This window comes from Podarcis muralis, chromosome Z (assembly GCF_964188315.1).
Source record: "Podarcis muralis chromosome Z, rPodMur119.hap1.1, whole genome shotgun sequence".
NCBI classification, from domain to species: Eukaryota; Metazoa; Chordata; class Lepidosauria; order Squamata; family Lacertidae; genus Podarcis; species Podarcis muralis.
Genome location: NC_135673.1, coordinates 542,183 through 559,682, shown reverse-complemented (window position 1 = coordinate 559,682; position 17,500 = coordinate 542,183). Strand labels below are relative to the sequence as shown.

The following is a 17,500-nucleotide window of genomic DNA, read 5'->3' as shown; positions in this document are numbered from 1 at the left end:
CCTCTTGAAATCCCAGAATCCCCTTGAAATCCCGGGATCCGGAACCACTGGAAATCCCTCCTTCCGGAACCCCTTGAAATCCCGGGATCCCCTTGGAATCTATCCTTCCGGAACCCCCTGGAAATCCCTCCTTCCGGAACTCCCTTCAAATCCCGGATCCCCCTGGAAATGCGGAACCCCCTTCAAACCCCTCCTTCTGGAATCCCCTTGGGATCTATTCTTCTGGATCCCCCTGGAAATCCCGGAGCCCCCTAGAAATACCTCGTTCCGGAATCCCCTTGGAATCTGTCCTTCCAGAACCCCCTGGAAATCCCTCCTTCCGTAATCCCCTAGTGATCTAGGATCCCCTGGAAATCCTTCCTCCCGGAACCCCCTTGAAACACCTCATTCCGGAACCCCCTGGAAATCCCGGAACCCCCTGGGAATCCCTCCTTCCGGAACCCCCTGGAAATCCCGGAACCCCCTGGAAATCCCTCCTTCTGGAACCTTCTTGAAATCCCGGAACCCCCTGGAAATCCCTCCTTCTGGAACCCCCTTCAAGTCCCAGAACCTCCTGGAAATCCTGGAATCCAGAACCCCCTAGAAATTTGGGGATCCAGAAACCCCTGGAAATCCCAGAACCTTCTTCAAATCCCTCCTTCCGGAACCTTCTTGAAATCCCTCCTTCCGGAACCCCCTGGAAATCCAGAATCCCCTGGGAATCTATCCTTCCGGAACCCCCTAGAAACCCCAGAAGCCCCTGGAAATCCCTCCTTCCGGATCCCCCTGGAAACCCCTCCTTCCGGAACCTTCTTGAAACCCCTCCTTCCGGAACCCCCTGGAAATCCCTCCTTCCGGAACCCCCTGGAAATCCCTCCTTCCGGAACCCCCTTCAAATCCCTCCTTCCAGAACCCCCTTCAAATCCCGGATCCCCCTTGAAATCCTGGAATCCCCTGGAAATCCCAGATCCCCCTGGAAATGCGGAACCCCCTTCAAACCCCTCCTTCCGGAATCCCCTTGGGATCTATTCTTCCAGAACCCCTGGAAATCCCTCCTTCTGGAACCCCCTGGAAATCCCGGAACCCACTGGAAATCCTTCCTCCCGGAACCCCCTTGAAATACCTCATTCCGGAATCCCATGGAAATCCAGAAACCCCTTGAAACACCTCCTTCCGGAATCCCCTGGGAATCTACCCTTCTGGAAACCCCTGGAAATCCCTCCTTCCGGAACCCCCTGGAATTCCCGGCACCCCCTGGAAATCCTTCCTTCAGGAACCCCCTGGAAATCCCTCCTTCCAGAACCCCTTGAAATCGCGGGATCCCCTTGGAATCTATCCTTCCGGAACCCCCTGGAAATCCCTCCTTTCGGAACCCCCTTCAAATCCTGGATCCCCCTTGAAATCCCGGAATCCCCCTTGAAATCCCGGGATCCGGAACCCCTGGAAATCCCTCCTTCCGGAACCCCCTGGAATCCCCTTGAAATCCCGGGATCCGGAACCCCCCGGAAATCCCTCCTTCCAGAACCCCTGGAAATCCCAGGATCCCCTTGGAATCTATCTTTATGGAACCCCCTTCAAATCCCTCCTTCCGGAACCCCCTGGAAATCCCAGAACCTTCTTGAAATCCACAGAGAAGTCAGCTTCCGGAAACTTCCATTTTAATATTCCAAGCGCTTCCAGAACATTCTCCCAAAGTAAATAGAAATCTCTTTATTTCCTCCCAAGTCCGGCGGTTACAAGGACAATTCCATTCAAAAGTCACAATGAAAATTTAAATTAAAATTTAATTTTGAAGGATGAAATGCAAAAATTAAATTTGCCTTTAAGGAATGAAAGTTGAAAATTAAAATTAAATTTAAATTTAATTTTGAAGGATGAAATGCAAAAATTAAATTTGCCTTTAATGATTAAGGGATGATAGTGGAAAATTAAATTTAAATTTAATTTTGAAGGATGAAGTGCAAAAATCAAATTTGCATTTAATGATTAAGGGACGAAAGTTGAAATTTAATTTAAATTTAATTTTGAAGGATGAGATGCAAAAATAAAACTTGCCTTTAATGATTAAGGGAGGAAAGTGGAAAATTAAATTTAAATTTGAAGGATGAAATGCAAAAATCAAATTTGCATTTAATGATTAAGGGATGAAAGTGGAAATTTAAATTTAATTTTGAAGGATGAGATGCAAAAATTAAATTTAAATTTAATGATTAAGGGATGAAAGTGGAAATTTAAATTTAAATTTAATTTTGAAGGACGAGATGCAAAAATTAAATTTAAATTTAATGATTAAGGGATGATAGTGGAAATTTAAATTTAAATTTAATTTTGAAGGATGAGATGCAAAAATTAAATTTAAATTTAATGATTAAGGGATGAAAGTTGAAATTTAAATTTAATTTTGAAGGATGAGATGCAAAAATTAAATTTGCACTTAATGATTAAGGGATGAAAGTTGAAAATTAAATTTAAATTTAATTTTGAAGGATGAAATGCAAAAATTAAATTTGCCTTTAATGATTAAGGGATGAAAGTTGAAATTTAAATTTAATTTAAATTTGAAGGATGAAATGCAAAAATTAAATTTGCATTTAATGATTAAGGGACGAAAGTTGAAATTTAATTTAAATTTAATTTTGAAGGATTAAGTGCAAAAATTAAATTTGCCTTTAATGATTAAGGGATGAAAGTTGAAATTTAAATTTAAATTTAATTTTGAAGGATGAAATGCAAAAATTAAATTTGCATTTAATGATTACGGGAGGAAAGTTGAAAATTAAATTTAAATTTAAATTTGAAGGATGAGATGTAAAAATTAAATTTGCCTTTAATGATTGAGGGATGAAAGTTGAAATTTAAATTTAAATTTAAATTTAAATTTGAAGGATGAAATGCAAAAATCAAATTTGCATTTAATGATTAAGGGAGGAAAGTTGAAATTTAAATTTAAATTTAATTTTGAAGGACGAGATGCAAAAATTAAATTTGCCTTTAATGATTAAGGGATGAAAGTGGAAAATTAAATTTAAATTTAATTTTGAAGGATGAGATGCAAAAATTAAATTTGCCTTTAATGATTAAGGGATGAAAGTGGAAAATTAAATTTAAATTTAATTTTGAAGGACGAGATGCAAAAATTAAATTTAAATTTAATGATTAAGGGATGATAGTGGAAATTTAAATTTAAATTTAATTTTGAAGGATGAGATGCAAAAATTAAATTTGCCTTTAATGATTAAGGGATGAAAGTTGAAAATTAAATTTAAATTTAATTTTGAAGGACGAGATGTAAAAATTAAATTTGCCTTTAATGATTAAGGGATGAAAGTTGAAATTTAAATTTAATTTTGAAGGACGAGATGCAAAAATTAAATTTGCCTTTAATGATTAAGGGATGAAAGTGGAAATTTAAATTTAAATTTAATTTTGAAGGATGAAATGTAAAAATTAAATTTGCATTTAATGATTACGGGATGAAAGTTGAAAATTAAATTTAAATTTAATTTTGAAGGATGAGATGCAAAAATTAAATTTGCATTTAATGATTAAGGGATGAAAGTGGAAAATTAAATTCAAACTTCATTTTTAAAGGGTTAAATTTGACAATTAAATGTAAATTTAAGGATTAAGGGATTAAATGTAAACATCAAATTTACATTTGATGATGAAAAGATTAAATGTAAACATTAAATCTTAATTATCAATGGATTAAATGTAAGATTAAAACAATAAGACAAATTCGACGGTTTCTTCCTATTTTGACGGAAACGACTCCGGAAGGTTCCGGAAAAATCGGGGGGCGGGGTCACGACCTCCAAAAGGACGGGGGCAGGAAGCCCTTGGGGAGGGGGATTTCGTTCCGCCGCAAAGATTCCTGGGAAAAGATAATAATAATAATAATAATAATAATAATAATAATAATAATAATAAATAATAATAATAATAAATAATAATAATAATAAAAATAATAATAAAATATTAAGAATAATAAAAATAAATATTAAGAATAATAAGAATAAATATTAAGAATAAGAATATTAAGAATAAGAATAATAAATATTAAGAATAAGAATAATAAATATTAAGAATAAGAATAATAATATTAAGAATAAGAATAAGAATAAATATTAAGAATAAGAATAATAAATATAAAGAATAATAATAATAAATATTAAGAATAAGAATAAATATTGAGAATAATAATAAGAATAAATACTAAGAATAATAATAATAAATATTAAGAATAAGAATAAATATTAAGAATAAGAATAAGAATAAATATTAAGAATAAAACTAATAATAAAATATTAAGAATAAGAATAATAAATATAAAGAATAATAAGAAGAAATATTAAGAATAAGAATAAGAAGAAATATTAAGAATAAGAATAATAAATATTAAGAATAAGAATAAGAATAAATATTAAGAATAAAAGTAACAATAAAATATTAAGAATAAGAATAATAAATATTAAGAATAAGAATAATAAATATTAAGAATAAGAATAAGAATAAATATTAAGAATAAAAATAATAATAAAATATTAAGAATAAGAATAAATATTAAGAATAAGAAGAATAAATATTAAGAATAAGAATAAATATTAAGAAGAATAAGAATAAGAATAAGACTAAATATTAAGAATAAGAATAAATATTAAGAATAAGATTAAGAATAAATATTAAGAATAATAATAATAATAATAATAATAATAATAATAATAATAATAATAAATAGTACTACTAATAATAATACTAATAATACTAATACAAATAATAATAAAATAATAAAACATTAAGAATAATAATAAAATATTAAGAATAAAAATAATAATAAAATATTAAGAATAAAAATAATATAAAACAATAAGAATAATAATCATTAGTATTAGTATTATAATAATTATTTCCTTTCTTTACTGCTTTACGTTCCCAAAAACGATCCTTATAATGATGGAAATGAAATTACAATGACATTATTATTATCATTATGATTATAAATTCAAAATCATTTCAAATGCAGTAATTTGGAATGCAATAATTTAAAATACGATAATTTCAAATGCAATTAATTTCAAATGCAAAAATTTCAAATCTAGTAATTTCAAATGTAATAATTTCAAATGCAATAATTTCAGATGCAATAATTCCAAATGCAATATTTCCGAATGCAGTAATTTCAAATGCAAAAATTTAGAATGCAAAAATTTCAAATCCAGGAATTTCAAATGCAATAATTCCGAATGCAAAATTTCCGAATGCAGTAATCTCAAGTGCAATAATTTAGAATGCAAAAATTTCAAATCTAGTAATTTCAAATGCAAAAATTTCGAATGCAAAAATTTCAAATCCAGTAATTTCGAATGCAATTATTTCAAATGCAATAATTTCCGATGCAATAATTTAGAATGCAAAAATTTCAAATCCAGGAATTTCAAATGCAACTATTCCGAATGCAAAATTTCCGAATGCAGTAATTTCAAATGCAAAAATTTAGAATGCAAAAATTTCAAATCCAGTAATTACAAATGCAATAATTTCAGATGCAATAATTCCGAATGCAAAATTTCCGAATGCAGTAATTTAGAATGCAAAAATTACAAATCCAGTAATTTCAAATGCAATTATTCCAAATGCAATAATTCAGAATGCAATTAATTTCAAATGCAGTAATTTAGAATGCAAAAATTTCGAATTCAAAAATTTCAAATGCAAAAATTTCGAATGCAAAAATTTCAAATCCAGTAATTTCAAATGCAATAAATTGAAATGCAGTAATTTCAAGTGCAATAATTTGAAATGCAATAATTCAGAATGCAATTAATTTTAAATACAATCATTTCGAATGCAATTATTTGGATTTTAATTTAATTTTTTAATTTAGTTTTTAATTTAATTTAAATTTAATTTTACCTCCAAAAACTGCTTCAGCCGGATGAAGGATCCCATTTGCCCGGCGCTGGTGATCTCTTGGATCCTTCAGGGAGCAAAGAGAACCAAATAAAAATCAATAAAATATCAGCAATACATAAAATAAAAGAAATGAAAAGGAAATGAAAATCAAGCCAAAGGAAACAAAACATAAAACAAAATAAAAATATATCTAAATATCAAATAAATAAAAAGGAAAGGAAAGGAAAATAAAAAAATAAAAAAATAGAAGAAAAATAATAAATGAATAAAAGAAAACTGATAAATAAATAAAAGAAAAATGATAAATAAATAAAAGAAAAATGATAAATAAATAAAATAAAAATAATAAATAAATAAAAGAAAAATGATAAATAAATAAAAGAAAAACGATAAATAAATAAAAGAAAAACGATAAATAAATAAAAGAAAAACGATAAATGAATAAAAGAAAAACGATAAATAAATAAAAGAAAAATGATAAATAAATAAAAGAAAAATGATAAATAAATAAAAGAAAAATGATAAATAAATAAAAGAAAAATGATAAATAAATAAAAGAAAAATGATAAATAAATAAAAGAAAAACGATAAATAAATAAAAGAAAAACGATAAATAAATAAAAGAAAAACGATAAATAAATAAAAGAAAAATGATAAATAAATAAAAGAAAAACGATAAATGAATAAAAGAAAAATGATAAATAAATAAAAGAAAAATGATAAATGAATAAAAGAAAAATGATAAATAAAAGAAAAATAATAAATGAATAAAAGAAAAATGATAGATAAATAAAAGAAAAACGATAAATGAATAAAAGAAAAATGATAAATGAATTAAAGAAAAATGATAAATAAATAAAAGAAAAATGATAAATAAATAAAAGAAAAATGACAAATAAATAAAAGAAAAATAATAAATGAATAAAAAAAATGATAAATAAATAAAAGAAAAATAATAAATAAATAAAAGAAAAATAATAAATAAATAAAAGAAAAATGATAAATAAATAAAAGAAAAATAATAAATAAATAAAAGAAAAATAATAAATAAAGAAAAATGATAAATAAATAAAAGAAAAATGACAAATAAATAAAAGAAAAATAATAAATGAATAAAAGAAAAACGATAAATGAATAAAAGAAAACTGATAAATGAATAAAAGAAAAATGATAAATAAATAAAAGAAAAATAATAAATAAATAAAAGAAAATGATAAATAAATAAAAGATAATAAATCTATAAGTATCAATAAAATAAATAAACAGGAAAGGATAATAATAAATGAAATAAATGGAAGTGAAATGAAATAAAAATATATAAATAAAATATATAAAATATATAATAAATCTATAAGTATCAATAAAATAAATAAACAGGAAAGGAAAGGAACAAATAAATAAGCGAAATAAAAATGGAATAAGAAATGAAATCAATGGAAGTGAAATGAAAAGAAAGAAAATGAAAATAAATAAAATATATAAGAAATATAGAAGTATCAATAAAATAAATAAACAGGAAAGGAAAGGAACAAATAAATAAGTAAAATAAAAGTGAAATAAGAAATGAAATAAATGGAAGTGAAACGAAAAGAAAGAAAAATGAAAATAAATAAAATATATAAATAAAAATATATAAAATATATAAGAAATAAATATATATAATATAATATATATATATAAAATATATAAGAAATCTATAAGTATCAATAACATAAATAAACAGGAAAAGAAGAAATAAGTAAGCGAAATAAAAGTGAAATAATAAATGAAATAAATGGAAGTGAAATGAAAAGAAAGAAAATGAAATGAAAATCAATAAAATAATAAGTACTATTATTATTATTTATTATTTATTTATAATAGTAATAAGTATTACTATTATTTATAATTAATAATAATAATAGTAATAATAATAATAATAACCACTGTATTATTATTATTATTATTATTATTATTATTATTTATTATTAATTATTATTAATTATTATTATCATCATTATCATTATTATCATTATCATCATCAATAAAATAGAAATGGAATGGAATGGAAAATAAACCATGAATAAAATAAAATAAAAATAAAGTAATAAATAAAATTCCCAGATTTGCAATGGAATTAATTTTGGCGGCGAAATGGCAAATCTCGATTATAGATCAACCATTCTTTCTCTAATTATTAGAGATCAATATTGATGTGATTGGCAGATCTACCTGGGCAGATATTCCTCCCGGATCAAGACGATGACCTTCCAAAACTGGGCCTGGTAGACTTTCGTGAGAGCGTTGCCGCAGACCTAATAATAATAATAATAATAATAATAATTAATAATAATAATAATAATTAATAATAATAATAATACAGTGGAAAAAAGCAAGAATAAATAATAGAGCAGTAATGAAGTAATAATAATACAGTGGTAAAAGCAGCAATAGTAAATACAACAATAAGGAAAGCAACAGTAATGAAATAATAATAATAATAATAATAATAATAATAATAATAATAATAATAATAATAATAATAATAATAATAATAGAGTGGTAAAAAAGCAAGAATAAATAATAAAACAGTAATGAAATAATAATAATACAGTGGTAAAAGCAGCAATAAGAAATACAACAATAAGGAAAGCAACAGTAATGAAGGAATAATAATAATAATAATAATAATAATAATAATAATAATAATAATAATAATAATAATAACACAGTGGTAAAAAAGCAAGAATAAATAATAGAGCAGTAATGAAATAATAATAATACAGTGGTAAAAGCAGCAATAAGTAATACAACAATAAGGAAAGCAACAGTAATGAAGGAATAATAATAATAATAATAATAATAATAATAATAATAATAATAATAATAATGTGATAAAAGCAGCGATAATAAATACAATAATAAAACAGTAATGAAATAATAATAATACAGTGGTAAAAAGCAGCAATAATAAATGCAATAAGGAAAGCAACAGTAATGAAATAATAATAATAATAATAATAATAATAATAATAATAATAATAATAATAATAATGTGGTAAAAGCAGCGATAATAAATACAATAATAAAACAGTAATGAAATAATAATAATACAGTGGTAAAAGCAGCAATACTAAATACAGCTATAAGGAAAGCAACAGTAATGTAATAATAATAATAATAATAATAATAATAATAATAATAATAATAATACTACAGTGGTAAAAAAGCAAGAATAAATAATAGAGCAGTAATGAAGTAATAATAATACAGTGGTAAAAAGCAGCAATAATAAATGCAATAAGAAAGCAACAGTAATGAAATAATAATAATAATAATAATAATAATAATAATAATAATAATAATACAGTGGTAAAAAAGCAAGAATAAATAATAGAGCAGTAATGAAGTAATAATAATACAGTGGTAAAAAGCAGCAATAATAAATGCAATAAGAAAGCAACAGTAATGAAATAATAATAATAATAATAATAATAATAATAATAATAATAATAATAATAATAATAATAATAATAATAATAATAATAATACAGTGGTAAAAAAGCAAGAATAAATAATAGAGCAGTAATGAAATAATAATAATACAGTGGTAAAAGCAGCAATAATAAATGCAATAAGAAAGCAACAGTAATGAAATAATAATAATAATAATAATAATAATAATAATAATAATAATAATAATAATAATAATAATAATAATAATAATGTGGTAAAAGCAGCAATAGGAACAGGAAATCCTAGGAAACGGGAAACAGAAAAGGGGAAACAGGAAATCCTAGAAAATGGGAAACAGGAAATCCTAGGAAAGGGGAAACAGGAAAGGGGAAACAGGAAATAGTAGGAAACGGGAAACAGGAAATGGGAGACAGGAAATCCTAGAAAAGGGGAATCAGGAAAGGGGTACAGGAAATCCTAGGAAAGGGGAAACAGGAAATCCTAGGAAAGGGGAAACAGGAAATCCTAGGAAAGGGGAAACAGGAAAGGGGAATCAGGAAATCCTAGGAAATGGGAAACAGGAAAGGGGAAACAGGAAATAGTAGGAAACGGGAAACAGGAAAGGGGAGACAGGAAATCCTAGGAAAGGGGAATCAGGAAAGGGGTACAGGAAATCCTAGCAATTGGGAAACAGGAAATGGGAAACAGGAAATTCTAGGAAACGGGAAACAGGAAAGGGGAAACAGGAAATCCTAGGAAACGGGAAACAGGAAATCCTAGGAAAGGGGAAACAGGAAAGGGGAAACAGGAAAGGGGAAACAGGAAATCCTAGGAAACGGGAAACAGAAAAGGGGAAACAGGAAATCCTAGAAAACGGGAAACAGGAAATCCTAGGAAACGGGAAACAGGAAATCCTAGGAAAGGGGAAACAGGAAAGGGGAATCAGGAAATCCTAGGAAACGGGAAACAGGAAAGGGGAATCAGGAAATCCTAGGAAAGGGGAAACAGGAAATCCTAGGAAAGGGGAAACAGGAAAGGGGAAACAGGAAATAGTAGGAAAGGGGAAACAGGAAAGGGGAATCAGGAAATCCTAGGAAACAGGAAACAGGAAAGGGGAAACAGGGAAGGGGAAACAGGAAATCCTAGGAAACGGGAAACAAGAAAGGGGAAACAGGAAATCCTAGGAAACGGGAAACAGGAAAGGGGAGACAGGAAATCCTAGGAAAGGGGAAACAGGAAATCCTAGGAAAGGGGAAACAGGAAAGAGGAAACAGGAAATAGTAGGAAAGGGGAAACAGGAAAGGGGAGACAGGAAATCCTAGAAAACGGGAATCAGGAAAGGGGTACAGGAAATCCTAGAAAACGGGAAACAGGAAATCCTAGGAAACGGGAAACAGGAAAGGGGAAACAGGAAATCCTAGGAAACAGGAACAGGAAAGGGGAGACAGGAAATCCCAGAAAAGGGGAATCAGGAAAGGGGTACAGGAAATCCTAGGAAAGGGGAAACAGGAAATCCTAGGAAAGGGGAAACAGGAAAGGGGAATCAGGAAATCCTAGGAAACGGGAAACAGGAAAGGGGAGACAGGAAATCGTAGAAAAGGGGAATCAGGAAAGGGGTACAGGAAATCCTAGGAAAGGGGAAACAGGAAATCCTAGGAAAGGGGAAACAGGAAAGAGGAAACAGGAAATAGTAGGAAAGGGGAAACAGGAAAGGGGAATCAGGAAATCCTAGGAAACAGGAAGGGAAACAGGGAAGGGGAAACAGGAAATCCTAGGAAACAGGAAACAAGAAAGGGGAAACAGGAAATCCTAGGAAAGGGGAAACAGGAAAGGGGAAACAGGAAATCCTAGGAAAGGGGAAACAGGAAAGGGGAATCAGGAAATCCTAGGAAAGGGGAAACAGGAAAGGGGAATCAGGAAATCCTAGGAAACGGGAAACAGGAAATGGGAAACAGGAAATTCTAGGAAATGGGAAACAGGAAAGGGGAAACAGGAAATCCTAGGAAACAGGAAACAGGAAATCCTAGGAAATGGGAAACAGGAAAGGGGAAACAGGAAATCCTAGAAAACGGGAAACAGGAAATCCTAGGAAACGGGAAACAGGAAAGGGGAAACAGGAAATCCTAGAAAAGGGGAATCAGGAAAGGGGTACAGGAAATCCTAGGAAAGGGGAAACAGGAAATCCTAGGAAAGGGGAAACAGGAAAGAGGAAACAGGAAATAGTAGGAAAGGGGAAACAGGAAAGGGGAATCAGGAAATCCTAGGAAACAGGAAAGGGGAAACAGGGAAGGGGAAACAGGAAATCCTAGGAAAGGGGAAACAAGAAAGGGGGAACAGGAAATCCTAGGAAAGGGGAAACAGGAAAGGGGAAACAGGAAATCCTAGGAAAGGGGAAACAGGAAAGGGGTACAGGAAATCCTAGGAAACGGGAAACAGGAAATCCTAGGAAAGGGGAAACAGGAAAGGGGAATCAGGAAATCCTAGGAAAGGGGAAACAGGAAAGGGGAAACAGGAAATCCTAGAAAAGGGGAATCAGGAAAGGGGTACAGGAAATCCTAGGAAAGGGGAAACAGGAAATCCTAGGAAAGGGGAAACAGGAAAGAGGAAAGAGGAAATAGTAGGAAAGGGGAAACAGGAAAGGGGAATCAGGAAATCCTAGGAAACAGGAAAGGGGAAACAGGGAAGGGGAAACAGGAAATCCTAGGAAACGGGAAACAGGAAAGGGGAAACAGGAAATCCTAGGAAAGGGGAAACAGGAAAGGGGAGACAGGAAATCCTAGAAAAGGGGAATCAGGAAAGGGGTACAGGAAATCCTAGGAAACGGTAAACAGGAAATCCTAGGAAAGGGGAAACAGGAAAGGGGAATCAGGAAATAGTAGGAAAGGGGAAACAGGAAAGGGGAATCAGGAAATCCTAGGAAACAGGAAAGGGGAAACAGGGAAGGGGAAACAGGAAATCCTAGGAAACGGGAAACAAGAAAGGGGAAATAGGAAATCCTAGGAAAGGGGAAACAGGAAAGGGGAATCAGGAAATCCTAGGAAAGGGGAAACAGGAAATCCTAGGAAAGGGGAAACAGGAAAGAGGAAACAGGAAATAGTAGGAAAGGGGAAACAAGAAAGGGGAAACAGGAAATCCTAGGAAAGGGGAAACAGGGAAGGGGAAACAGGAAATCCTAGGAAAGGGGAAACAGGAAAGGGGAAACAGGAAATCCTAGGAAAGGGGAAACAGGAAAGGGGAAATCCTCTCCCCTCCCGCCCTCCCCGTCTCGGACGCCTGGGTCCCACCTCCAGGAAGTGGGGAAGGAAACAGGAAATGGGCCCCACCTCCAGGAAGTCGAAGAGGATGGTGGCCGTCACGTCGGCCAGGGGCTCCGAGTTCAGGATCTGGGCCAACCAGCGCCAGGCCTGGTTGAGTCCGTGCGGGTGGTTCTGGGAAATGAATAAGAATTGAATGATTTGAATAAAATCTGCATAAAATTTGAATGAAAATATTCAAAGCTCGGCTTGAAAGGGAATATTAAGCGTCCAATTCTTTTCAGAAGACAATATTTAAGTTTTTTTAAATCCGTTTTCCAATAATTCCAGTTGGTAATTCGACGGAATCCAAGTCCGATGAGAATGAATAAAATAAAAGATAAAGATAAAAATAAATCTATAAGGAAAATAAGCCAAATAAAATGAAAATAACATGAAGAAAAATAAAATAAAATGAATGAAAATAAAATAAAATAAAAATAAAATGAATGAAAATAAAATAAAATAAAAATAAAATGAATACAAATAAAATAAAATAAAATAAATAAAAATAAAATGAATTAAAATAAAATAAAAATAAAATGAATACAAATAAAATAAAATAAAATGAATAAAAATAAAATGAATGAAAATAAAATAAAATAAAATAAATAAAAATAAAATGAATGAAAATAAAATAAAATAAAAATAAAATGAATACAAATAAAATAAAATAAAATAAAATGAATAAAAATAAAATGAATGAAAATAAAATAAAATGAAATGAAATGAATGAAAATAAAATAAAATAAAATAAAATGAATAAAAATAAAATGAATGAAAATAAAATAAAATAAAATGAATAAAAATAAAATGAATGAAAATAAAATAAAATAAAATAAAATGAATAAAAATAAAATGAAGAAAAATAAAATGAAAATAAAATGAAATGAATGAAAATAAAATAAAATAAAATAAAATGAATAAAAATAAAATGAATGAAAATAAAATAAAATAAAATAAATAAAAATAAAATGAATGAAAATAAAATAAAATAAAAATAAAATGAATACAAATAAAATAAAATAAAATAAAATGAATAAAAATAAAATGAATGAAAATAAAATAAAATAAAATGAAATGAATGAAAATAAAATAAAATAAAATAAAATGAATGAAAATAAAATGAATGAAAATAAAATAAAATAAAATAAAATGAATACAAATAAAATGAATGAAAATAAAATAAAATAAAAATAAAACGAATACAAAGAAAATAAATCAATGAAATATTCAAAGGTTGGCTTGAAATGGAATATTAACGTCCAATTCTTTTAAGAAGACAATATTTAAGTTTTTTTAATCCGTTTTCCAATAATTCCAGTTGGTAATTCGACGGAATCCTAGTCCGATGAGAATGAATAAAACGAAAGATAAAGATAAAAATAAATATATAAGGAAAATAAGCCAAATAAAATGAAAATAACATGAAGAAAAATGAAACTAAAATAAAATGAATGAAACTAAAATAAAATAAAATAAAATGAATAAAAATAAAATGAATGAAAATAAAATAAAATAAAATAAAATAAAATAAATAAAAATAAAATGAATGAAAATAAAATAAAATAAAATAAAATGAATACAAATAAAATGAATGAAAATAAAATAAAATAAAATAAAATGAATGAAAATAAAATAAAATAAAAATAAAATGAATGAAAATAAAATAAAATAAAATAAAATGAATACAAATAAAATGAATGAAAATAAAATAAAATAAAAATAAAATGAATACAAAGAAAATAAAGCAATGAAATATTCAAAGCTTGGCTTGAAATGGAATATTAACGTCCAATTCTTTTCAGAATGCAATATTTAAATTGAATTTTTTTTTATCCGTTGTCCAATAAGAAGACCCAGTTGGTAATTCGACGGAATCCTAGTCCGATTGAAATGAGTAAAATAAAATATAAAAATAAAAATAAATAAAATATGTAAAATAAGCAAAATAAAATAAAATAAAAATAAAATGAATAAGAATAAAATAAAAACAAAATGAATAAAATAAAATATAGAAATAAAAATAAATAAAGTTAGTAAAATAAAAATAATATAATATAAAGCAAAAATAAAGTAAAATAAATAAAATAAAGCAAAAATAAAGTAAAATCAATAAAATAAAAAAATAAAGCAAAAATAAAATAAAGCAAAAATAAAATAAAACAAATAAAGCAAATATAATATAATATAATATAATAATAAAAATAAAAATAAAAATAAAAGTAAAATGATTCTATAAAATAAAAGTAAAACGATTCTATAAAATAAAAACAAGACGATTCTATAGAATAAAAACAAGACGATTCTATAAAATAAAACCAAAACGATTCTATAAAATAAAAATGAAACGAGTCTATAAAATAAAAACAAGACGATTCTATAGAATAAAAACGAGACGATTCGATAAAATAAAAACAAAACGATTCGATAAAATAAAAACGAGACGATTCGATAAAATAAAAACGAGACGATTTGATAAAATAAAAACGAGACGATTCGATAAAATAAAAACGAGACGATTCGATAAAATAAAAACGAGACGATTCGATAAAATAAAAAAACCGATTCGATAAAATAAAAAAACGATTCGATAAAATAAAAACAAAACGATTCTATAAAATAAAAACAAGACGATTTGATAAAATAAAAACGATTCGATAAAATAAAAACAAGACGATTCGATAAAATAAAAAAACGATTCGATAAAATAAAAACAAAACGATTCTATAAAATAAAAACAAGACGATTTGATAAAATAAAAATGATTCGATAAAATAAAAACAAGACGATTCGATAAAATAAAAACGAGACGATTCGATAAAATAAAAAAAACGATTCGATAAAATAAAAAAAACGATTCGATAAAATAAAAACAAAACGATTCTATAAAATAAAAACAAGACGATTTGATAAAATAAAAACAAGACGATTCGATAAAATAAAAACAAGACGATTCAATAAAATAAAAACAAGACGATTCGATAAAATAAAAAAAACGATTCGATAAAATAAAAACAAAACGATTCTATAAAATAAAACCAAAACGATTCTATAAAATAAAAACAAGACGATTCTATTTAAAAATAAATAAAATTAGTAAAATAAAAATAATATAATATAAAGCAAAAATAAAGTAAAATCAATAAAATAAAATAAAGCAAAAAGAAAGAAAAATCAATAAAATAAAAAAAGAAAGCAAAAATAAAATAAAGCAAAAATAAAACAAAACAAATAAAGCTAATATAATATAATATAATATAATAATAAAAATAAAAATAAAAGTAAAATGATTCTATAAAATAAAAGTAAAATGATTCTATAAAAATAAAAACAAGACGATTCGATAAAATAAAAACAAAACGATTCTATAAAATAAAAACAAGACGATTCTATAAAATAAAAATAAAACGATTCTATAAAATAAAAACAAGACGAATCGATAAAATAAAAACGAGACGATTCGATAAAATAAAAACAAAACGATTCTATAAAATAAAAACAAAACAATTCTATAAAATAAAAACGATTCTATAAAATAAAAACGATTCGATAAAATAAAAACAAGACGATTCGATAAAATAAAAACAAGACGATTCTATTTAAAAATAAATAAAATTAGTAAAATAAAAATAATATAATATAAAGCAAAAATAAAACAAATAAAGCAAATATAATATAATATAATATAATAATAAAAATAAAAATAAAAGTAAAATGATTCGATAAAATAAAAAAAACGATTCGATAAAATAAAAAAACGATTCGATAAAATAAAAACAAAACGATTCTATAAAATTAAATTAAAATTAAAATAAAACGATTATATTTAATCCCTCCCCCCCCCCTGGGAAAAGGGAGCGCCGGGTCATCCGGAATTTTCCGGAATTTCCCGGAACTTCCCGGAAGCTTCCGGAAACTCACCCCTTCCTGCCCCTCCCGGTAGGGCCAGCGCAGGGTCAAGATGGCGGCGTAGAGGCGGATCATTCCGGACATGCGCTTCAGGAAGTTGTCCTGGGGCTCGGGGGCCGAGTCGTGGGATTGGTAGCCCAGCAGCCTGGGGGCGGGACAAAGGGGAGACGTCCATCAAGCCATCAATCAATCAATCCATCCAGCTCAATCTATCCATATATCCATCCATCCATCCATCAGTCAATCAAGCTATCTATCTATCCATATATCCTTCAATAAATCAATCAATCTATCAGTCAATCTATCTATCTATCTATCTATCTATCTATCCTTCAATCTATCAATCAATCAATCAATCTATCTATCTATCCATCCATCTGTCTATCTATCCATCCATCTGTCTATCTATCTATCCATCCATCAATCCATCCATCAATCAATCAATCAATCAATCAATCAATCAGTCAGTCTATCTATCTATCTATCTATCTATCTATCTATCCATCCGTCTATCTATCTATCTATCTATCTATCTATCTATCTATCTATCTATCCATATATCCATCAATCAATCAATCAATCAATCAATCAATCAGTCTATCCATCCATCCATCCATCCGTCAATCAATCTATCTATCTATCTATCTATCTATGTATCTGTCAATCTATCTATCCATCCATCCATCCATATATCCATCCATCTGTCCGTCCATCAATCAATCAATCAGTCAGTCAATCAATCAATCAATCAATCAATCCATAAATCCATCAATCCATAAATCCATCAACCCCCCCACCCACCCATCAATCAATCAATCAATCAATCAATCAATCAATCCATAAATCCATCAACCCCCCCACCCACCCACCCATCAATCAATCAATCAATCAATCAATCAGTCAGTCAATCATCCATCCACCAACCCATCCGTCCATCAACCCCTCCATCCATCCATCCATCCATCAAT

At 28.3% G+C, this 17,500-nt stretch overlaps 1 protein-coding gene across 1 annotated transcript in view; it reads right to left on the bottom strand.

The window, feature by feature from the left end:
* Nucleotides 1-1,620: 1,620 nt before the first annotated feature.
* Nucleotides 1,621-17,500, bottom strand: part of GLE1 (GLE1 RNA export mediator) — a gene marked incomplete at its 5' end in the record, with an annotated part of 30,842 nt that continues 14,962 nt past the window's right edge. Inside the window, 5 exons of the mRNA XM_077922654.1 lie at nucleotides 1,621-3,853; nucleotides 5,893-5,956; nucleotides 8,104-8,186; nucleotides 12,651-12,755; nucleotides 16,545-16,677. Of these exons, the coding sequence (XP_077778780.1) occupies nucleotides 3,785-3,853; nucleotides 5,893-5,956; nucleotides 8,104-8,186; nucleotides 12,651-12,755; nucleotides 16,545-16,677 (454 nt within the window). The remainder of the gene's footprint in view (nucleotides 3,854-5,892; nucleotides 5,957-8,103; nucleotides 8,187-12,650; nucleotides 12,756-16,544; nucleotides 16,678-17,500) is intronic.